Here is a 23,809-nt window from a genome sequence, read left to right as displayed (position 1 = left end):
GTTTTGTTATTATCCCAGATACGGTGCAACAGTCCAACGGTTGCTGTATGTTTATGTTAAATGCCGTGGGTGTGTTCACGGCAGATTTTCGGAACTTAGATTGAATAATTAACGTGATTTATGATAAAATTTGTAACACATGGATTGTTGGTCATGTTTGCAGGTGTAGCAGAATTTACAAGCAGCAATAGACAGTCATGGAAAATTTGAGGAACTTGGACTCAAATAAGGTTGCGGAAAATTGTCGTTCTCGAAGTGCAAGCCTCGGTTATTTTAACGGTTCGTAACTTCGAAGATAGGCTCCCATACCGTATACTTTTTTTGGAAAACTCTTATATTTGCAGCTTATAATGAGACCGCGGGACAATCAGTAGCGAAGAAACTTGCAATAGGGGAATACCGATGTGAAGAAATGGATCTTGGAACGAAAACTTTCAAGAGTGAGTTTACTGCACATCACAAAATTCGCACGAATTATTAGACTGCGTTTTTCACCACCAGTGCGTTAAACCATCAGTGTGTTTACGTTTTAATTCAACAAATGCATTGATATATTTGTAGGCTGTGTTCCTCTGGCATTTCCTTTGTCTGAACGCCAAAGTTGTCAGAGAATAAACAGAAACCAAAACGTAAAATTTCGTGTGGCACGGGGACTCAAACTTACAGGATACAGCTCTCATTGTTTTTTCATACGTTTTCCATAAAAATCTACACAACGTTATTTTTACTCTTAGTATTTTGTATCATAGTTGAATAGCCCACAGATGTTAGTGGCTTGCGTAAACATAAAAAAAACATATGTCGCATTTAAAACGGCGCCCATATAATACATATATGGGTTAAACACTATGCCATTCCTTCGGTCTACTTTCCAGACTTACAGCCTTATTCCAAAGACCAAGAGCCTACCGAAGCCTTCTTGAAGGAAGTGTTTGAAATGATAACGAGCTACGTTCACAGGACCTTCGATCGGGATTCGAAAGTGCTGGATTTTCACCACCCTCATCAATTCCTGCAAGGAATCGAAGGTTAGTGGATGACAAAAGCCAACTGTACCAAAAATATTAAGACTGTGTTTTCCGATTTATACCACTGGAACTATAAACAAATGGCGATAGTTTTTCTGTGAAACTGATTTCAAAGTGGCGTTTTAAACTGACCTCCTAACGTCAACAATCGTGACTTTTATAATTAGGTTTTTCACTTGAGTTGACCGACGAACAAGAATCTTTGGAACAAATACTGGTGGATTGCAGAGATACGCTGAAATACGGCGTGAAAACTGGTAAGCGTTGTCATTCCTTTGTCCGTTAAAGGACTGACAAAGTTTTGGCACATGCAGGACATCCTCGCTTCTTTAATCAACTAAGCAGTGGTCTTGATATTGTGTCTCTAGCTGCAGAATGGATTACGGCTACTGCAAACACAAATATGTAAGAATTTTTTTCATCTATGGTATTTTATAACAACAAGAAACATGAGCGAAACCCCAGTTTAACAAAAAAAACTTCGCTTTGAAAACTAATAGAAGTTGAAATGGATTTGGAACAGAATTTCACATGGTTATGTAGGCAGTAAGGCAGCGCCATTGTTTTGCTCATTTGGCGTCACAGAGGCAATCGTTTACAGTCTTTCATTAAAAATCGATGCCTTATTACGCAGACAGACGTAAATGGGTGGCTTTCCTCAAATGGCTAATCCGCTACATAAAAGACTAATTTGAGCGAGACAGCTACTAATTTGTCTAATGGAGAATCTATGCGCGTCATTTTATTCGTTCAAAGCCCTAAAGACCCTTTCTTTAATTTGCAGTTATTTGACGTTGCGCTTGTTTTATTATTGCGCCTTTTTTCATGCCGTACGCGCCATTTAATGCCACGGCCCACGGCATACGATTTTGGTCAACCAGTAATATTATTTTCGCTGGGCTTTGTAATTTCACTATTTTTGTCTGCACTTTTCTTCCCAAAATGAAAAAAAAACATAATTCCTTGACATATGACTAAGCAAAAAACTTACAAAACACGAAAACGCACAACAGAAAAAATAAAAAATACAATTTATTGATAAACAACTACCATGGTATGGTACAGTGCAACACAAATGTTTGAAATAACTATTGATATGAACAAGAAATCATAATAATAACAGTCAGAGATTATTGCATCTCCAACTCAATCTTGGACATAATGTTTTTCCAATTGATGTCCACACCTTGTGAGTATTGCTTAAACTTATTGCTTGTTTCTGATTTGTGGGACTTTCGTAAATGCATCTGTCTGAAACCCAGCACTGTATCAATGTGTGTTTTATGCTTTACGGCCAAATCGAGAGCCCGTTCCCAATTGAACAAATCCATGTTCAGCTGTATGGCTCTGTAGGTCAGCCCATTCTGTAAGAGCAATGCTTCTGCCTCAAATGCATTGCCACAAAAAAGTGCCATTTCCGCTGACTGAACAGGCTTAGAGGTTATGCTTTTGATTTGGTTGAGATGTTCCACTTTATTTGCTTCTCCAACAGCAGCATAGGCAATCTCTGCAACATTTAAGTCTTTTTCTTTCAGTGACATAGCAGCCAAACATGCCCACAGTGACTTATCTTTTGTGAATCTACATAAGGTAAGAGCCTCGGCCCATCTGTTATTACTGACTAATTGGTTTAGAATGCTCGGATAAGGAGAAATGGCCACAGAAACCAATGAACCGTCACCCCTTCGAAGTGTGACAGTGTTGTCCTTGTACCCACAAAGCTCTGGGTATTTACCAAGGTCACTGCTGTCTTTCTCATACACAGTATGGCTGAGTATATCTTTGTCTGCGAACAGTGCAGAGGGATAATACCATACCAGCAAACGAGAATCCTGCAGTGCGCATAACATATTTACTGCTGTGTTCCATTTCATTGAGTGCACCATCGTTGACAGTTTGTTGAGCTTAAAGGTAGACCCCACTGCCTTTACAGGCATAAGATAGAGGTCATGGTTTTTGTCGATAAGAGCAAGATGTCTTTCAGTAATAGGGCCACACATACTTAAAGCAATCTGAACAATTTCGATTTTGTGGGACACTGGATGGCCACCCCCAAAGGATTTACCTGTGTGAGCATCAATCAAAAACACCATCTTCTCATCTTTGCCGTCTCTTACAGCAAGAACATCATTGCTCAGCACTGCTGTACGTGTAGTCAGGGAACCAACATGCACTGTATTAGGCAATTTCGGACTACATACATGTTTACCTTCATAGCTATACACATGAATTCCTCCCTTGTCAGCGAGCAGAAAATGCTTTTCAGCCTGTTGAACAAATGCAACTGCTCCTTCCCGCAGGTCAAAAATAGCCGGGGTGTTGAAGTTGTTGGTGCTATAGATGTGACACTGGGACGATGTTATGACAACCAAAAAATGAAAATCCAAGCTGATTTTTATTACTCTGTCTTTCATCTCCAGTGTGTCATGAGCATCATTGACCACATTTTTAACCTCAATGGTTTTGCGGCTAACCAGGGTGACCTCATAATCTGCCCATTCCAAATGCTTTTCAACACAATGTGCCAGTATGACACTACCATCTGCACATGCAGCCGCAAGTTGCATTCCATCATTACTCCATGAAATTCCAAAAACACTGCCACAGGAAGGTTTTTCCAATGCATGCGACCAGCCTGCTTTATCACACAGACAAAGAGAGTTGAACGAACCAACTGCAAAAAGATCGCCACCTGGTGCCCAACTTGCTGAGGTTACAGGATAGTCGAATGGGGAGCTGGAGTATAGGGGCCTTCCAAAGTGATCCCATATTTTGTATTTGCAATCTTCGCCACCAGATACAATCAGGCCATTAACTTGATTCCAATCTGCATTAAGAACAACACCATCATGTGCTTTCCAAGATACATCCTTTGCTGATGGCTGAAGTGGCTTAATAACCAATAGCTTTCCTTGAGTGTACAGAATTTGGTCCGAGTCTGGGCCCCATGCAATTGCATATACACACTGTGGAAGCTGGGCGATTGTTGAACGCAACATTCCAGACCTTGACCACATCTTCAGTTGTCCATCTTCCCCACAAGTAAGCAAAGCTGTTCCATCTTGGTTCCATTTACCCGACAAAACAGCCCCTTTGTGTGCCTGAACACCCTTTTCTATTCTTCCAGCATGGGACAAGAAATAGAATTTGCCATCAGTGCTTGTGATGGCAAATAAATCAGACGCAGGCACGTTTTTCGATCCGGGGCTTGAAACGGACAAACGTGCTATATTTGTCGGAAAGAGCTCTGGTGGCAATTTACAATGAATTGTATTTTCTCCACTGAGCAAATTCCACTTTACTACTGTGTGGTCATCACTTGCTGAAATAACGTGGTCAGAAGATGCCCATGCGACACATGTAACAGTGTCACTGTGTGCAGTAACTTTCGGTATCGTATACTTAATTCGCATTTTGTTGTTTTTACTTATAATGCACTAAACAAGAAAATATATGTATTGTTATCTTGGGAATTTTTGCTATGACAATACCAGATAATGTGTCAGTACGCAGAAGTATAGCCGGTTGAAAAAATAACAATACAACGACAAAAAACACGATACTTTTTAACCACTAACTTTCAATAAAATTTAACAAATTATCTCTGCAGCGAACGATCATTAGTTACGAAAATGTTATAGGATTTCAAACACTTCCCCCTATGTAAGTTTTAATTCATTCTGTCCGAACGTTAAACATCTTTAAATACTTAAAAACTAAAAAAGCAGCGAACAATTATGAAAAGCTGGCCAGTCCGACGAGTCATCCGATTTTACAAATGCTTATGATAGCGCATCTTTCATTGTAGCTGTTTGAAAATAAAGTTGTTGCGCGGATTCTTTTATTATTTATAGCTATACGTAGTTTTTTTACATACGATTCAAAGAATTTTTTATTTTCTATTATAGGTTTACGTTTGAAATTGCGCCGGTGTTCGTTTTAATGGAAGATATTGTTCTGCGTAAAATGCGCGAGGTTATTGGGTGGAATAATGGAGATGGAATATTTTCACCAGGTGGGTCAATCAAATAGCACAAATTGTACAATATTGCAATGTGTAATTTACATTCAGGCGGTACCATAAACAATCTTTACGCGGCAATGTTGGCCCGACAGAAGGTGTTGCCAAATGTCAAAGAAACTGGAATGCAAAATGCCCCAGAGCTGGTACATTTCCAATCGCGTCACGTAAGTCCAAAGGAGACGTGATCTTTGTGGTCATAATTGAATTGTTTGACACAAAATGTTTCAGATTAAAGGCAGCTAGATAATTAAATTTATCTGAAACATTTTGTTTCAAATAATTAAGTGGCTCTCTCCAAGAATTTGAAGTTATTTTTTGTAAAAATGCTTAATATCGATTTCCGAAATGTGCTTTCAGTTTACATAAGGCTAAACTTGATGCACCTCCATATAGGCGCATTACTCCAATAGAAGACCAGCCGCCATTTTGGGGATAGGTACAAACAATTGCATTGACGTCAAAACCGACGAAAGGTGTGTATGGTCGTTAACCCAAAGTTTAGTTTAATTAACGGAATCAATAATTTTAAGAGGCCGCATGGTGCCAATGGATCTGGAGTTAAAGATCTTACAAGCGAAGATTAATGGGAAAGTACCTTTCTACGTCACTGCCACCGCTGGAACAACGGTTCTTGGGGCGTTTGACCCTATTGCCGACATCGCTGAAGTTTGCCAGAAATATGGCATTTGGTTGCACGTAGACGTGGGTTGTTACGTTTCTGCATTAAATAAGACATGAATAGTTAGGCGGGTTTTGTAATATTATGTTGATGATGTTTATTTTTTTTTTAGTGTTATCATTGAAAAAAATTTTTTACACAAAAATAACTGTTTCAATTGAAACAGAACTGCTCTTCTGAAATAAATAAATAAACGTACGTATTATGTCTAGTAGCAAAAGTAGCACAATATTTTAGCTGTTTCATTTGAGGTTCTATATGTTTGCTTCGTGTATTGGCATCGTTTACATGTCTAATATGACCTTTCAGGCGGCTTGGGGCGGCGGAGTTCTCTTGTCGAAGAAACACCGCCACCTTGTGGAAGGTATTGAGCAGGCAGATTCAGTTACTTGGAATCCGCACAAAATGATGGGCATTGTCTTGCAGTGCTCGGCCCTTCTTGTTCGAGAGCAGGTGAGTGATTATGATACAATATTGTACATATATACTATTCTGTTCAATGTACGGACAAAACAAATATTCAAAGGCCTGAATGGACTTCTGTCACGAGTCCAAATAAACTTGTTAAAAGTCGCACCAAACTTACACTGGTGACACCTATTAGATGGGTACAGTGGTCTTGTCTACAGCTCTCTGAAGAAATAGGTATTAAAAAAAAACTACATGCGATTTGCTTGCAGGGTGCGCTTGAAGCCTGTAACAGCATGAAGGCGAACTATCTATTCCAGAGCGACAAGCATTACGACATGAGTTACGACACAGGAGATAAAACTATTCAATGTGGGCGCCACGTGGATGTATTTAAGCTCTGGTTGGCCTGGAGGGCAAAGGTTTATATATATTTTTTTTTCCAAAATGTAATATTTATTTTCTCCAAAATTTTTTTCCAAAACGTTCTTTATTCCGCATTGTAAAGTCGAGGCTATTCATACGGTTATTAAATGATTTATTTCAGATCTTTATTTGGAAATGTTGTGCTTTTAGGGCGACAAAGGATTTGAACAACACGTCAATAAGTGTATGGAACTATCAAGGTAATTAAACCAAGACTTGTTCAACGGCAATTATTTAGCTTTAAAAATTAGTTATCCCAAGGTTATTTCAATCATATCAATAATACAGAATATAATTCATCAGAATGGGAATGGTAAAGAATCCTAAGCCAAAACTGTTTGAAATTACGTTAACGAACGCGGGAAAACAAGATGTTGGTGAAATTATAACATGTTGTTAATTTTTTTGTCTTCCCAGTTATTTGGTCCAGAAAATCAAAAAAACTAAGGGTTTCGAGTTAGTATTCGATGAGGTGGGTAAAAAATGTTTGTAAAATATTTTCCAAGCATAAGTTTTGATCTAAAAATTAAGTTTAAACGTGACTGCTTCCAAAGGAACATTCGTGCTCATACTATTTTTAATGATAATATAACAGTTGTTTTTTTGTAGCCACAATACACAAACGTCTGTTTTTGGTACGTACCGCCCAGCATACAAAAAATTTCCGACAAACACGAGCGACTTCACAAACTTAACAAGGTACTTAGATACTGCTGTTTGCACATTTACCTGGAAATTTGTCATATTCACTACCTTTATCAGCGGCATATCAAAAAACGTGACAGTATGACCTACTTTGAATACAATTTACAAATTTTATACTTTTCTGCAAGGTGGCGCCAGCGATCAAAGCGAGAATGATGGAAAACGGCACCCTCATGATAGGGTATCAACCACTTGATAACAAAGTAAACTTCTTTCGGAATATTATCAGCAATCCAGCGGTTGCAAGGGAAGATGTGGATTTTCTCGTGGCCGAAATCCAGCGCTTAGGATGTGATTTGGTGTTTTAATTGTGTTGTTTATCACTATTAACCCATACACTGTTATTGTCTGTGATTTGAAAGTTATTACCATTCTGTGCAATACGAGCATCAATATAATTTCCATATTTTGTTCTTTTTAAAAGCATTTTGTCTGCTTATCTATTTTGTATTTGTACGTTTTTTAAGCAAAAGACACATAGGTTTCTTCGATATTCACCCTTTGGTATCTGCTATTTCTGAAACCAAAACCAGACTAAACCTAATGCAGCAATAGTTATATCAAGATTGGTGCTGTAAAAACTTACAATCGTGGTTGTTTATTGTAGTACACGTAACAGTTGACATGAAATTTTATGGCTGTGTTTGGCAATTGAATTCATTGTAAAAGTTCCATTTTTATTGTTGTCGAACGCAATATAATTCGTACCACGTATTTGTGAATCTCCAGCAGCTGTTTTTATAGTTAGTTTAGCTGATCGTAGTGTAAAAACAAGACTAATGACGCAACTTTTACTTTGTAGAATCTAGTGATGTTCCCAATTCCAAATTATCCGGCCCGGTCGGATCCGGATAGTTATCAATCAAATCCGGCCGGATAATTTGGATCCGGCAGTTTGTTAACACCGATTAGTGTATTTTATCGGTATGGCAAAAATGTTTGATTGCCAAACAGAATGCTATGTTAAGGTTAGCCTGTCATGAGTGGAACAAATAAACGTGGGCATTTATTAATATGGTAAAAAACGTCACGAAAAACCTTAATAACAAATAACAGAAAAATCTTACGTCGGCGAGTATAACAGACTGGGTCCCAAAAACGAGTAATTTGCGAAATGTTTGTCCGCTTTTAGGACAAAAATGCCTTCCCAACTATCCGGTAAAATTAGAGTATTATCCGGCCGGGTCCGGGTATTGAAAATTGGTCAATATCCGGCCGGGTCCGGGTACCCGGATCCGGCGCAACACATCACTTGTAGAATCGCTGTGGTATGGAAAAAGTACACTAGCGAAAGTTGTGTGATGGCCCTAAAGCCTTTTTTGTTGTGGCAAAATATAAGTTCCTTTCTTTTTAAGTTAGAACTGGGAATTTGACAGAACAATTTCCAATAAATAGATGTATAGTGTATTTTGAACACGTTTGAGTGGATACTGCTCGTGCAAGAAACAAGCTTCTATGCGCCCTGTCAAAGTGTTCAACGTGTAGACAGCGCAAAACAAAACGCAAGTGGTGCGTTTGTGTTTCTTTAAATTGTTGGTAGTTAAGTAAACCAACAATAACATTGAGAGCAAGAGAGGCATAAATGGGACGGTCACGATCAAGAAGTCCTCGGTACCGGGGTTAGTTGCTCTTTGGTAGTTATATTGTTCGTAACGTAACCTATGTGGCTTTGTATTGTTTAACTTACATTGCTATTGACAAGTTAGATGTCTTTGTACCTATACCAAAAGACACGTGTGTGTGATATTGCCTTAAATTTGGATTTTGTGTTGTTGTAGACCGAGATCGAGACAGAGACCGTCGCAGACGAAGTCGTTCTCCTAGGTCCCGCAGATCAAGATCTCCGCGACATCGTCATCGTTCTCCAGGCTCACGAAGGCAGCGCTCACCTGCAAGAAGTGGACAGTAAGAATACCTAAGATCTTAACATTGTATGAAGAAAATTTAATCCATGCAGTCAAGTGAATAACGCAGAAAAAACCTCCCAATATGGGAAAAATTGCCGATGTCATTTGCCGGACATTTTTCTTTGCTACAGCCAAAGTGTTCAAATGCTGAACAACTTTGGAAAAAATTGCTGATGTTATTTGCGAGACTTTTTTGTTTCAGCCAAAGTATTCAATCAGTTTGTGTATGGCAAAATAAAATGTTTGTTTAGTGACTGACTCGATAACCTTGGTTAGATAACCTCTAATGGTGACCGTTCAATTGTGGTGATAGTTTTTTTGCACACTATACAAATGTAACCATAGTTTTTTTGCATGAAGTTGCATTGCCTAATTTGTCATTGTTGTATGTGTCCACAAGATTGCTGATATTTTGTTATTGCCACTTTTACTATAGTTCATCACGAAGTCATGATGAGCGACATCGAAGAGATGAACAAAGTTCTTTTAAATCACCTTATGATGCCCAGGCATCTCTGACACTTGGTGGCAGTCTTGGAGTTGTAAAGCCCAAGAAAAAAAAGAAGAAACCTCAGGCACAACCCAGTATGTGGTTACATTTCAAATATGGTTCTATGATGAGGCCACTTTATAATTATATACATATTTATAATATATTTTTTATTAAGTAATAAGCTGTCTTTTGTGTCTAACCTCACCTGTAAGTGAAATAAACTGTTTTTGCATGAAGTTACAATCTGTGAGATTAATAGTACCATCATTTACAGGAAGAATTTTGTATTAAAAATCAATAAATACTCTTTTGTTAGCTGTGATGCCAATAAACCCAGAAGATATGACTGATGAAGACAAGATAATGCAACAACTAATGGGCTTTGGAAATTTTGATTCAACAAAGGTATGTATCTTGCTGTGATTGAACTTATGTGGTTACATTTCAAACAAATTAATTTCAATTTTTTTCCCAACTATTTAGGGAAAGAAGGTCGAAAAAAATGATACATATGCAATTAACAGAAAAGTGGAACGGAAATACAGGTAGAATGTGCTAATTTGAATCACAAATTAATAGCCTGTATTATACAAATGTTTAAACAGTTTATTGCTGTGGCTACCAGCCATATTGCAAAATCAACAAACTTATTCGTGTAATAAAACTATTTTCAAATCTTTGTAGACAATACATGAACAGAAAAGGTGGATTCAATAGACCTTTGGACTTTATGCCTTGATGAATCCAGTGTACGACAATGCCATTGGGGCATTTGACTATGATGTTGTTGGTGTATCAGCTCCATGAAACCTGCCTGTACCTAAATACTGATTCTCCTGAAACAGAAAATGAATGCGGTTGTTGTATCTACTGGTAGTGATTGTGACATGTTTTTTGCTTTTTTAGCTCTTACAACTAGGTAAAATCATTTTTTTTTCACTTTTTTGTCCTATGTATGAGTAAATGAGTATGACCCGTCTACTGATCCAAGCTCCCTTGTGTCTGGGGAGAAACCAGTCTCCAGAGAAATGAATGTTATGCAGCTGTCACAAGCAAGTCATGCAATTACCTTTATCAAGTGTATTTGGCTGCGTTCAGACGATAGCAAAAAACAAAGTACATGTTGCAGTCTGTAAGTCTGCACATGCTTTGGAATAAATCTTGCTCTGCAGATCTCACTAGGGCTAAAACACATTTCTAGTAAACAGCTAGATAACTCATGTATTGAAATTAATAGCCAGAGGTGACATTAAAAAATTGTTCAGGAGGGGTTCAGAAGGATCTGGACCAATATAAGCAGGGTTGTCATGCTCATCAACCGATTCTGCAGTTTAAGAAGATTTACAAACCTTATGTAACCACTCGACTGGGAATTAATAATATGCCAATTTTTACGCTAGGAACTTCAAAAGAAACTTAAGGTGCTAATTCATTTGAAAGTTGTTACTAACGACCAAGAAGTGTGATAAATTTGTGTGGTGACAGCTGTCTCTCGATAGGATTCCATTAGTTGGTCTTCCCTGGGCATTCACAAGATAAGGCTGTTCTATACACTGCGTGTGTGAGATTGTGTGGGAAAATGGCTTTGTCCGTTAAGTTTTTTGTTCAGTCAAGTTTTGTTTATGTTTGTCTCAAGGAATAGCATAGCGAAGGCATGACAGATCGTTTGTTAAATTTTGTTAATATCAGAGATAGTTGAAATGACTGCTTTTTGAACGCAGTACTTAAACAAAAATAACAAACCGTGGCACTGACGTATAATTTGGTTTGACATAAAACAGTTTGTGGCAATTAATTTGAGCTTATAAACGGAAACAATTACATCAAAAGTATCATGCATCAGAATCATCTAACAATACTAAACATTCGTTAGGTTGTCAACTATTATCTTTAATGGACTTATGTGAAGGAATAAATCCGGTAACAACGCATTTTACTGTTGTAAACAATCGCAAAAAGGTGCTCCAGGTGAGGCTCGAACTCACAACCTCCGCATTACTCCGTTACTGTCATATAAGTACGGCGCGCTAACCGATTGCGCCACTGGAGCTGCCCGTCTCGAGAGCAAAAACGCGACTACATGCAGCAGCCCAGAAGACTTTACGTCATTGGTTTGTTCACTCGTGCCTAATTGGTCCGCGTGACAATAGACCGCGAGCAGATTATCTTGCTAGAAAAGCTCTCTTTGTTTTCATAAACTGCAAAAACGTAAAGATATAAGTTGAGGCTCCTTTTTTTTATGTATATAGTAAAGATGCTCGCTATACTTGCCTTCTTATCCATCTGTATGGTGACGTCATCTTCGGCAAGGGGGCGTGATCAGCTAACGTTCGACCTCATGGATTCGTATGACAAGAAAGTGCGACCAAGCGGAAGTTACAATAGAAGTGTCCCAGTTATATTCAAACTTTCGTTGAACCAACTTCTTGATGTGGTAATAGAAGTATTTGTTTTGTCCAAAAAGATTGTCCTGCTTTGTCTGGCGCGTGTATTGCAGTATACCACCATTATTCTGTCACAATGAGTGTTGAATAGTAACCGAAAATTTCTGAATCCGCCCCTGGGCCGCACCTGTGCGACTTGGCAAACTTTTGACGTCGGTCGTGTTTTATTAGAGTGAAGTAAATCAAAAGATTGAGACGAAACTGTGGGTTCTTCACGTTTGGCACGACCCCAGACTTGAGTGGCGCCCAGAGGATTACGAAGGATTACAATACGTTCACTTGCCTACTACTGAACTGTGGCTACCGGAATTAGTATTGTACAATAAGTAAGATTTTTTTGACAACGTTGTTTGGACATATTAGTACAAATACAGTAAAATCGCCAAAATCAGGTATATGATTATATGCGTTACTGCGACGTTTTTAAATTTAACAATTTGCTAGTTGAACAGCTGTTTTCTGGCAAATAATGGCGCCGCGTGGTCCTTTATGTCTAATGTGTTCTCTTAGTGCTGATGGTGATTTCGCGATATCCCAGTTTACCAAAGCAAAGGTGAATTACACTGGTTATGTCGAATGGAAACCTCCCGCAATTTTCAAGAGTTTCTGTGAAATTCAGGTGAGCAGCCCGATATAGTTTTGGTTTATAATAAATTTTTACACAATAAAATTGAGAACACCTTTAAGCTATCAAGAGATTCCGGTGACACATAACTTCTCATTGATATAGATTGCTTTATAATTTCAGGTTGCCGAATTTCCGTTCGATACTCAAAACTGTACCATGAAAATTGGACCCTGGTCGCAGGGTATGGATTTACTTGACATGGTAAACTCGGACGGATTTGTAAAGTTAGTGTCTACCTTGTATATCAAGATATAGAATATTTTCCGCAAATAATGAATTTCTGCATAAAAAATCGCAGGGACCACAAATGTGAGCATCCGGATTTAAGTTTGTACGAAGAAAGTGGCGAATGGAAGATCCTGTCCGTAGGTTGTTACAAACACTACATTAAATACGACTGTTGCAGAGGTATACCAGATTGTTTCATAGACAACCACTATACAAACGCCCACTTGTGTAGGCAAAACATTTTAATTTTTTTTAAATTGTAAAACCAAAAAACGGCAAACGTTCTGAATACGATGCTGCAGCGTCATTCGTTTGGAATTGTGGTCGTGTGATGTAAACCGCCTTTGATAATGCCATGATTTTGTTGAGTTTTAGTCATCTTCTACATTTCCATTATGTATTGCTACAAAACGTTAAATTAAATAAGTTTAAGTTTTTTGTTTAGTATATGCCTAAGCCCACCTAACCAGAGTCAATGTATTTTTGTATAGGGCCTTACGTGGATATGACGTATTATTACGTTCTGCAACGACGTCCTCTGTACCTTCTCATAAACATCTTATTCCCAACGTTCCTCTTCTCCATTTTGACTTGTACTGTATTTTACCTTCCTTCCGATGCCGGTGAAAAAATGACCCTCAGTATTTCCCTGCTCCTGTCACTCATCGTGTTCTTGCTCGTCATTGGTGAGTACAAGCCCCGCCTTTATAGGAAAAAAAACTTTCGAAATATTGTCCAAATTGCCCCTTACGGTATAACTAGAATATTACCAGAATTACAAACACTATTTGCGCTCATAAATTAATCTTTCTGATCAGCATAATTTCACCTCCTACAAAACTACATGGTGTTTCTTTCCAAGTTGAGGCGATTCCATCCACTGCAAAAGGTGTGCCGTTATTGTGTCAGTACATTGTGTTCACCATGATCTTAGTGTGCCTCTCCATTATGATTACTGTGGTTGTGATCAACATTCACTATAGAGGACCCACAACACACACGATGTCCGAAAGAGTGAAAAAGGTAAAATAAACACTTCTTGTTCTGTACAAAAAGGACAAAGTTATTCATTGAGAGCTGCATTACAGCTGTTGACTGATGAGACTTCACAGGGTTAAAAAAATTTACACCCTGTCTGCAGCTCTCAATAATCACTTCTTGTTCGTTTTTTCTCATCAAGTAAAGAAACATACCCAGTCTCTTTCGAGCTGATTTCTTGTTTATTGATTTTAAATTCGTGTCATTTTCTTGGTCTTTTGAAAAAAAGTAAGTAGACTTTTGTGACCAATACAAGTGATCTTCTTGAGACCCATAAGGTTGTGTATCTGTCTGTGACTGCACATAAGGTTGTGTATCTGCCTGTGACTGGGTTATCATTTATTCAGCAAACGTTATTTAGATCTTCATGGTTTGGCTTCCGAAATTCGCTTTGAGTTCCACAATGAAAAAGCTAGATCCTTACACAGAAAAAAAGCTGAAAGAAGCAAAACCTCCGCAGCTGTGTAACAACATTACTGGTAATAAAAGAATTTACCCTCGTACTATGTGAAAAAAAACATAAAAAAAATTAACCAAATATTGTCATTATGACTCCTAGCGGACTAAGCGCTATTCAAAATCCATCATTATCTTACTAACGGTTATATGGGGTAGAAGAACAGCGATTCTATAACCCAATATTTTAAATCAAAGTTAAGTTTATCGCAAGCCCACAGTTAGCAGGACTCCTCTCGTATTTCTACAAAAACTTTCTTTTCTTGTTTGTTTTTTGTGTTTCTTACAAAAAAAACACCTCTTGTACTTTTGTGAACGAACATCATATCTTCGAATACAGTCGATAAAAAAAGTAATAGGCCTCGACATTAAACTACTTTTTAATACCAGATCTTTCGGGCCGGAACCCAGCGGAAGGGCACCAGCGAGTGATGGGAAGTGACGTAAGAACTGCAGTAGATGGTGTGAATTTTGTTGCTGATTACTTCCGGGACCAGGACGAAAGTCAAAAGGTTAATCAGGACGGAGCTAAGCTTTGTATTACAACAAAATTTTTTAATATAATAAACTTGGAAGCTATGCTAGGCCCAATTTAGTAATAGCCGGGTTATATGCAGTTACATGTATTTGTTACAACTTTTTGTTACAAACGTTTTAGAATGGACATTTATGTCAACACAAAATAAAAAACAAAATTTGCATGAAAGCTTTTTGTTATTTAAATTGCAGAGAGAAGACGAATGGAAGTACGTTGCTATGCTTCTTGATCATTTCCTCTTCTTCATTTTCATTCTCGCCTGCGTTGTCGGCACCCTCGTGATCTTCGGAAGGAGATTAATGGAGATAGGAGGGGAAGAAAAGCTCTTCAATGAAAACGAGGATAAATGCCTTCTCAATTGTGGATAAAACCCACTTTTACAAACCAAACACGAACTAGAACAACTTTCTTGTCTAAATAAATGTTTATTTATGAATTCAGCGAAACTGTCATATATTTCAACAACGAGGTACATCACAATAATCGTCACGCTTGTGTGGGTCAGTGGTGTAACACCAGGGCCCATTGTTATCTAAAAAGATGTTTCTGCAATAGTTGTGTTGGCCGACTCCTAATTCTTTGTACTCCAGTATGTAAGGTTTACTGAAATACAAACCCAAGTAAAAACGTTTCTTTGCAATCGCAATACACTGGTACGTACAAGCGATGTTCATGGGGATGGTGTTTGTCCCAGCGTTGACACGTATATCCGTTTTTTGTTGTATTTTGTCCTCCAATATATGGTTTACTTGCAACAAAACAGCCTATTTCTGGAATCACAGTGGGACCTTGGAAACAAATAATTGCCGGGTGGAAATTTACCTAATCAATGCATATTTCTTGAAAAAAATTACAAAAAGATTGTAAGATTTCTGTGGTATGGCATATTTGGCGCGTATTTTTTCAAAATTAAACTTTGTAAATTTGTAGAAATTTTTGCCGCTCTAGCTATTAAGAGATTTTGTCGTTAAATAAAAACAAAAACACCAAACTGCGTAAAATCCAAAGAGAACTAATATGGAGTCAATTTGTTACCATTGTTGCACGTTGGAATGTCGCACAAACTCCAGGTGCTTCTGTAAGATTTTGGTATACAACCTGGGAAGAGATCGTCATCACTCAAAACTCGACAGTAATTTTCCACCAGGCCGAACTTTTTAATATTTTGTGGTGTGCTAGAAAAAGTTTTACGTAGGCTACTTATTTTTGTATGTTTTTAGTATGACTAAACATTTAACTTTGAAAATGTGTATTACCTTAAATTATGTCTATGTGGAGTTTGTGCATCCCAGTATTGGCATTCCAAACCTTCAACGGTTGTTGAAGCCTTTCCTCTGTAGGCGCCAGGGAAACTGAGGTTGACACAATTAGTTTCATCAGTTAATGATGTCAAGGAAATATTTGGGAAAGTTGGGTCTGTGAACAACCAAGACTGTTCTTTGCACATTGTAATTCCAAATAAATCTATGCACCTTGCAGAAATTTTCAGGTATGTGGATGTGTTTAAAAGACATATTTTTTTACGAAAATGTTGACATTTAAACTTTAAAATTCGTTTTAGTTGGTAAATGTAGTTTGACATAATTTGCAGACTAGAAGCCTGAGTTTGCCTTTAGTTTTGGCAAATAGTTTAACAAATTTAGAGTAATGCTGCCCTTACTACACTCCAGAAGATTACATTCCCTCTCTTCCACCACATTTCCAAAACAATTTCCTTTAAAAAGCATATGCGTTTTACACCTTCGTGTTCTATATTGCTTCCCACCACCGCAATGAACTGAACAAGATGACCATGATGTAAACGGTCTCCACTTAGCTTTTGTGATTTTCCAATCTTTTGGATACAATCAAAATGTTTGCTAATGAGTTTTAAGGTAGTTATTTGGGCTATATTCTGTAGAGGTTCACAAACATTATTTATGACTAGAAGGTCTTTTTTTATCAGTCCTATATATAAAACTCTTAGAATGAGCTTGTGACACAAAACCAGGCAATACATGTGGGATACAGTTTGTGTAATTTTTTTTACATTAAACAAATTTCCAAGTCATTGGAATTTTCCTGAATACAAACACATTCTAAAATGTCAACTTACAATTTTCTTGAGGACATTTTTTTTTGCATGTCCTCTCCTGAATAACACTTCCTAAACATGCATCTTCTATAAGGCATTTGCGAACTCTATATTTAAATCCAGTCCCACACTGGGTTGAACAACTTGACCATTGCTTCCATTGTCCCCATGTAGCATCTTAACATTGATTGTATTTGCTGGTAATTTTAACATTGATTGTATTTGCTGGTAATTTTTATCACAAAAAGCATTCTTTTCATAATTAATTATGCTTATTGTATTGCTTGTATACTCTTTACCGCATGCAACCGTGCAATTTTCATCGTATTGCCATTCTCCAGAACACAATGTTCTGTTTGATGCAGCACATGCTCGCACACGATAACTGTTTAAAAATGTATCTGGATTAAATATTCACATGTCACAGGTGCAACAAAAAAGTAGTGCCATACTGCCCAGGAAACAAATCAAAATGGCGACTATAGAAAAATGTCACAAACTGACCGGGTTCCAATGCCACAGGTTGTGTTGCAAACACTCCAAGTACTCCATGTACCCCAGAATAACCGTGTACTTTGTGGTTGTGGCGGTCCGGACACCATGAATAAATCTGAAATTATTACTGCAGAATTGGTAGCATTTCAGGCAGTATATTGAAGTAAGCTTAATATTGAATGTCACTTTCGAAAATTACTGACTGTTACCATATAACTATACCATCATTGCATTCAGGTATATCACAGTACTCCCAGACTTTCACATATGAATCCACATAGCACCATGGCTTGTCGAATGCATCAGGATTGCGACAGTAGTTTTCTGCCAGCCTTGCTCCTGTTATTATGGAAGGTGAGCTATCAAAAAATGCTGTTAAAATATCTTCCGAAGAAGTGTTTGCTCATACAGAACAAGTCTTTTCATGACAGACACATGAAGCAACTTACAATTGATTTGGATTAGGTAAAGTTGCATCCCATCTTTGGCAAGGTAACCCACTTTCTGAGATGTTCATTGTGCCACTATAACCATGACCATAATCTTCTTCATGATAACAATCAATTGTTAATGGCACACCAACAGTACCATTGCATGAATACATTTTATTTAGCTGAAAAATGTCTTCCTTTGAAATTGAGACCCTTTGTATTGTGATCGCTTGTTTTATTTCCCTTAATTAATCACATTAAAAATTTTTAGGCTATGAATGATTTTCTGTGCAACTTAGATTTAGAAACATTTCAGAAAAAAAATATTCCTTTTTTTATTTTAGTTTATTTACCTGTCAATAATGGTAGGTTTTCCATTTTTTGAGAAATAATAACCACCATACTGCATCACTGATAACTTGTCATATGGTGAACCAAAGGAGTCTACTGCTTTATAAGGCTGTTTGTAAAAATTACCTTCAAAACCTGAGTAATAAAGGAGATGTCAAATGTTTCTCACATTTATTTTTCTAATGTGCAAAACAAACTTGATTTGCCTTTTCGGACAAAAAATATTTTAATGGAGTGAGTTAAGACAAATATTTAATTTAAAACCTGCCATAGCTTAAAAACCACTTGATTAGGGACAGTACTTTGGTGGTTCTATATGTGATGTTTAATCTTAACTTACTTACCATTTTCTATGTTGCTTTTTATAACTTTAATATATTTATTTCGATCTGGTCGTGATTGTTCATGGAAAAACCCAAGGGCATGATATAACTCATGCTCAACAATTCCCACCGCATTACAGCCTATGCCTATAGACAGCTAAAAAGATATGCGAGGCTGTAATTTTGTGCATGCATTAAGTGTGTTGTCCATCACTTTTGCTACTTTATATTTTTGTGTTCATAATTATTTTCACAAAATTATTAAAAATACCCAAGGGCTGTTTTATGCAACTGCAATTTATATATATGACAACAACTAAACCAAATTTTAAATCTGATATTGGTCTCTATTTCAAGTAACAAATTATAATTACAAAAGGTTTAAAATGCACACCCTAAATTTTACAAACCGTTTGTAAACCTCCTCTCATTCCCATGAATGAGTAACATCCATTTCCTAATATAAAGTGTACACGGTTTGTGCTGCGAGATGGCGCTCCAAGTCTTATGCATGTCCGTGCATTAATAATGTTGATTGCTCTCACAATGGCTTTTATATGCAAAGGTCGATCAACTAAAGAATATATTTTTTAATTTTGACTCTTTATAAGTATAAGTTGTAGTTGTTTTAAGAATATACAGTCCTTGCAAATAAATAGAGTTTTTGGAATTTAATTTGCAACATAATTATTTTGTTTTCCTATACATCCAAGAATGAAAATCTTCGAGAAAATTAAAGAGAGCTATTATCACATTTGTTATGTATGTTTTTAAACATATTTTTTCAATTAAAATATTTTTATTCATTCAAAAACAATGACATTTGGTTTCTGTGGACATAAATTGAATAGTAGCCTCTGACTTATTTACCAATGAATGATGACACTGTTAGATGGATGTTTACTTTGCCATCTTGTGATTTTGGCCACCTATTTGCAAAAACTGATGCACCTCTTTCTGTGATAACATCCCCATTAATCCAGCTTTGAATCCTTGTCCACTGTGACTCTTAAAGAAGATAAAAAAACATAATTTTGCTGCTGGATAAGGTTTATATACATTTAGGTTTAATGGCATTTGCAATGGTATGTGATGCTTCATATGGGCACTTGGTTTTTTACTGTTGTTGCCATAGAAGCCCTCTTTGAAAAGCAACGAATGTGGGCAAAAATTAATTACCATCTGAAAATCGGCGCCAAAAACACATGCTACGACCTTTTATTTATTGAAAAAAACTCCTCATTCGTACACACATTAAAACATTTCTCTGCGTTTCATCGCTTTTTATATGTAATTCTTGTATGTAATGCACCTGTCAAGAGCATGTCATCCATAGTGCGTTCTGCGCAGACACAAGAGTAGCATCCATCGTTCAACAACTTTGCGTCCGCGCAGTCCGTGCAAATGTCGGTAGAACAAGGTTCGTTTTTGTCGAGCAACAAATGAACAACCTCCTTCCTATTCTCTGTATTGCCTTGAACCAAGATCATTGGTCACCCTTATGTCTGGCTTTATGATAGCAACCTCTCATGACAAAAAAGGTTTTGCCAGTGTCTATGCAGTTTAACTATTGCATGTGGGCCTATGTTACATTTTCGTATATAGTGGTTTGCGCTAAACAAACAAATTGATTTGAATATCCCCAGACCTTTATGAAACGTTTGTTTGAGTTTCCTTGCTTGCAAATTTGCGACGTACTTACCTTGCAATGCTTGAGACATTGACACGCACGTTAGAAAGAACAAGATCCAATGCATACTAAAAGATGTAAGCTACACGAAAGGTGACTAAAATTTATATGTGATGTTGGCCTACAAATTATGTATTCTGTCTTTCTGGCGGAAGTTTATCAAAATCACCACTAGCCTGTGCTTGTTTGGCGCATTACGCATAGCTAAATGATTAACATCCTTTTCGCGTTCAGTTGTGATGCATAAAAATTATTTTTGGCATCGTGAATGCTATATCCCAACACTGGAGATTATTCCCAAAGGTTGTGAGGATGTTTTTAGGACAATCGACAAGTTATGTTGACTCAAGGCTCTGTTTGTACTTTGGCACAGACATATCTCAATTTAAGATTTATAAGTTTCAGTAATGCCCAATTTGTGGTCTATTTTTCCAGAAAACAATTTGCCTCTATGCGCCAGTTCTGGGATTTCCATATATCTGATAAAGCACGGCGACCGATTTATGTCAGTTGCCTTAATCTATTTTTGACACCCAAATGTTTATTTTGAGGGCGTCCACAGGCAACAATACCAACTAGAATGGCGGAACCGCATGGGACAATGTGATCATAAAGATTAACCGATGCCTAAAATAATCACAATCACGGAAACACTTATTCCCAGGTAAAAATCAGTCGGCTTGATATCAAGAAAATGTATTTCGCTTTCAAAACAAAGCATCCCCAGTATTGTCAGTAAAGAACAATACGAAAGGGGGTTAAAATGAAATAGCTTCCCACTGCCTTATCAAAAAATGGTGCCGAAAAGACTGAAACAAACATATGTACGTGGCCAACCCACATCTAATTTACAGACCACAGTTCAATTGGGTTAAGAATGCATGTTTTACATTGTCCTCAACATGACAAATCGAGTTATGACACGGGTGTAGCGTCAACATGTTTTATGGGTGGCGGCCTGATTGTCATGTACACGAATTTGCCAGCTGGCAGTTGAAATCGAAAGTAGGAAGTGAGCAACACTTTTCTTATCTCAGAACGTAAATAAAATACTAAGTCCCCTGGGGCATTTGTTTTATTTTCAATATAACGAACTCACACTTTTATGTGCGACGTTCGCATCACTCTAAAGTTCATAAAACTAGGGTTGCGTGGGCTCCCTAGCTGCCTTTTTCCGAATTTTAATTAGTTTAGTCTCGCAGAATGTACTTCTTGTTTTTGCTAAAAGTATTCATGACGTAATAAATGCTGTTCGGCGCAAATGATGCTTGAACTTGAATTGCCCCAAGTTTGTCGAAAAAGGTCTTTATAAAATGGGTTCTCGTTCTTCACTGTAACGTGCTTTTTTTCTGGCGCATGGCTAACTTCTAGCGCCAAAATCGCCACCACGTAGTCACATTACGTTTTCATACCGACCCCGCTGAAAAAAAATGCCTTGCCCCCTGTCTCAACGTTTGTTCTTCATCCAGTAAAGTGCAGTGTGCATTTGTTCTGAAAAAAACAGCGTGTCCAAGTTGTTTGGTGGCCGCGATTTGTTCTAATTTAAAATATTTGCTCGTATCTCGTCATACGAGTCACCACCTTCCTCTACGCGCCGTCTAACCTCGGGGCAATACAATATCACGCGTTCCACTACAAACAATCGCTCGTTATTCCATCATAATGCTGCACAATGGCTGCTTGCTTTCAATTTGTCGGGCATGGTTCTGCTGCATTACGCGTTTGACGAGATTGTTTATTAAAGTTTTTGTCTTCTGCACCACGAAATATTACGGACGACAAGGACTTTTAATGCACAATTATTTTTCCTGCAAAATAGGCCGAAAACACAGTTTCGTATTCGCCGAATTTCGCCAAATGTATTTGTCAAAAATGTGGCCTTTTCATTCATAAGGATGCCTTAAATAAACGAAGAGCAATAAAAACTTCGTCCAGAAAAACGTAATACACTGGTCAATGTTATCCAAAACTTTCTGTTTCTTTTTCCGGCAAATCCCTTGTTCCCAATATTCTGTGTCGGCACGGAAGTGAATGTGACGTAGCCACAGATGCCCGCGGGCCCAGAGTGATTGCCGGTTGCCGGTGAGCGGTACCATAAGCGTGGGGGGAATGGTATAAGAAGCCTTAGGGAGGTTAGACTTGATCTTTACGCCGGTCGCTGCGTGTATTAAATCAAGCTCGAGTTTCCGAGAAAAAAAAAAGCGTTTTTATCTATGCTATAAATATGGACCTAGGCTTGTTTTCTTAAATGTTAGCACACGAAGACAATGGGCAAAATATTCGCAAATGAGAAAGTGTTTTAGTAAAATAAAACTCGAACATGCAGCTAGCTTATTGGATAACGTCGGTTGTCAGTTTCATAATCGGTCAAATATAACCTCGATGAACGTGGCACCGAAGCTATTCCATTTCTAACGTTAAATTTATTTCGTGCTTATACGTTGGCAGGAACTGTTTTGTTCAAATCGTGCGTACTGTTTTTCAGACCGACCAGTAGGCTTCACTGCATCTTGCTGGCTTTGAACGGTAAGTTTACAAATGCATTTTTTTTATTATTTAACTTTTTGTTATGCAAAGAAAAAGTCAAACGTTGATCGTTAACTAAATTTCCGCCTTGCAGTGATGCTGCGATATTTCCTCTAGCAAGAAAATAATGATGGAGGTGTTATTTCCGTAGAATTGTTAGTTCGTTAGTTTGACGATGTAACAAAATAGTTGCTATATTAAAACTCCCAAAATATGTCCTGGGCACATCACAGTTGAGTAACGCGAAACGGGCATGCATATATTGCGCCAATTGCTGGGGACGATAGCAGGCCTGGACATGCGAACACACTGCCCGTTCTCCTGGAGCGCATGGTTTGTTGTTAATATCTCGTTGGAGAGTGGTTTCTCAAACGGTGACAACACTATTGTGTGTTACGCGCCTTTCTTTAGACAAATATTGAAGCTATTTAGTTTGGGACACGGCAAATAACCAAATGATTGCACATTTAAACATCGTTTGGAAATTTAACAATGTAAATTGCTCAATTAAGGGATCAGGGTCATCGAGAGGAAACAAATGTTCCGTTATTTAGGTCACGTGATATTATAGAAGAGGAGCTTCAGAAATTCCTAAGTTTTAAAGCAATCAATGGTCGGTGTTCATAGGCCCCCTTTAATAACCTGGCCCTGCCCCCCAGACTCGTATCGACTCTCGAGCGTTGCACCGGCTGCCCCTTCTAGTTTGACGTTGCCCCGGGGAACGCTGAATCAGTGCATGCAGCGGTGGAATGGTCTTACTTGAGTTCTTCAAAATTTACATGATACGACCAACAGCCTAAAGCGATTGTGCGGGCAACATTTTGTCACATGCAAATTAAAGTTACTCCGGTTTGATCCGCCCAAGATTTCAAGCCATAATAAGTGCCTGTAACTACGTAAATGCCACCATCTTTTCC

At 37.8% G+C, this 23,809-nt stretch overlaps 5 protein-coding genes and 1 non-coding gene across 8 annotated transcripts; 3 read left to right on the top strand and 3 right to left on the bottom strand.

Annotated features, from left to right (window-relative positions):
• The first annotated feature begins 197 nt into the window (after nt 1-197).
• On the top strand, nt 198-7,578 carry LOC145909767 (glutamate decarboxylase 1-like). Its single transcript, XM_082997118.1, has 15 exons — nt 198-279; nt 345-440; nt 876-1,028; nt 1,196-1,285; nt 1,343-1,433; nt 4,937-5,043; nt 5,101-5,216; nt 5,446-5,525; nt 5,583-5,754; nt 6,041-6,184; nt 6,412-6,561; nt 6,716-6,765; nt 6,983-7,037; nt 7,175-7,264; nt 7,399-7,578. The coding sequence occupies exons 1-15, from the start codon at nt 198-200 to the stop codon at nt 7,576-7,578; spliced, it is 1,656 nt and encodes a 551-aa protein (XP_082853244.1).
• Nucleotides 2,099-4,460, bottom strand: LOC145909766 (intraflagellar transport protein 80 homolog). The gene has a single exon (XM_082997117.1). The coding sequence runs from the start codon at nt 4,439-4,441 to the stop codon at nt 2,159-2,161; it is 2,283 nt and encodes a 760-aa protein (XP_082853243.1). The 5' UTR covers nt 4,442-4,460; the 3' UTR covers nt 2,099-2,158.
• Nucleotides 7,579-8,729: 1,151 nt separating the features above from the next.
• Nucleotides 8,730-10,689, top strand: LOC145907955 (uncharacterized). Its single transcript, XM_082995102.1, has 6 exons — nt 8,730-8,889; nt 9,049-9,175; nt 9,614-9,762; nt 9,987-10,075; nt 10,154-10,215; nt 10,355-10,689. Exons 1-6 carry the CDS (start codon nt 8,853-8,855, stop codon nt 10,407-10,409), a joined length of 519 nt encoding a protein of 172 aa, XP_082851228.1. The 5' UTR covers nt 8,730-8,852; the 3' UTR covers nt 10,410-10,689.
• A 220-nt stretch (nt 10,690-10,909) lies between these two features.
• Nucleotides 10,910-15,492, top strand: LOC145907954 (acetylcholine receptor subunit alpha-1-A-like). Of its 3 annotated transcripts, none has more exons than XM_082995101.1 (11): nt 10,910-11,091; nt 11,925-12,104; nt 12,286-12,440; nt 12,625-12,733; nt 12,863-12,966; nt 13,041-13,150; nt 13,462-13,656; nt 13,833-13,993; nt 14,370-14,487; nt 14,855-14,976; nt 15,194-15,492. In XM_082995101.1, the coding sequence occupies exons 2-11, from the start codon at nt 11,925-11,927 to the stop codon at nt 15,368-15,370; spliced, it is 1,431 nt and encodes a 476-aa protein (XP_082851227.1). In that variant the 5' UTR covers nt 10,910-11,091; the 3' UTR covers nt 15,371-15,492. The 3 variants fall into 3 exon arrangements, with proteins under 3 accessions (XP_082851227.1, XP_082851226.1, XP_082851224.1); XM_082995100.1 differs by having other exon boundaries at nt 10,911-11,091; nt 11,920-12,104; XM_082995098.1 differs by lacking the exon at nt 10,910-11,091 and having other exon boundaries at nt 11,690-12,104.
• Trnai-uau (transfer RNA isoleucine (anticodon UAU)) lies at nt 11,631-11,720 on the bottom strand. The gene is given in 2 exon segments: nt 11,631-11,666; nt 11,683-11,720. It is a non-coding gene; the product is annotated as a tRNA-Ile (tRNA).
• Nucleotides 15,493-17,776: 2,284 nt separating the features above from the next.
• On the bottom strand, nt 17,777-20,010 carry LOC145909317 (hatching enzyme 1.2-like). The gene is made up of 7 exons (XM_082996710.1): nt 19,989-20,010; nt 19,547-19,684; nt 19,087-19,250; nt 18,698-18,833; nt 18,356-18,488; nt 18,021-18,245; nt 17,777-17,930 (listed from the first exon to the last, which is right to left on the bottom strand). Exons 1-7 carry the CDS (start codon nt 20,008-20,010, stop codon nt 17,777-17,779), a joined length of 972 nt encoding a protein of 323 aa, XP_082852836.1.
• Nucleotides 20,011-23,809: the final 3,799 nt, after the last annotated feature.

Source organism: Ascidia mentula, chromosome 7 (genome assembly GCF_947561715.1).
Source record: "Ascidia mentula chromosome 7, kaAscMent1.1, whole genome shotgun sequence".
Taxonomy (NCBI): domain Eukaryota; kingdom Metazoa; phylum Chordata; class Ascidiacea; order Phlebobranchia; family Ascidiidae; genus Ascidia; species Ascidia mentula.
This window is presented reverse-complemented; position numbering and strand designations above follow the sequence as displayed.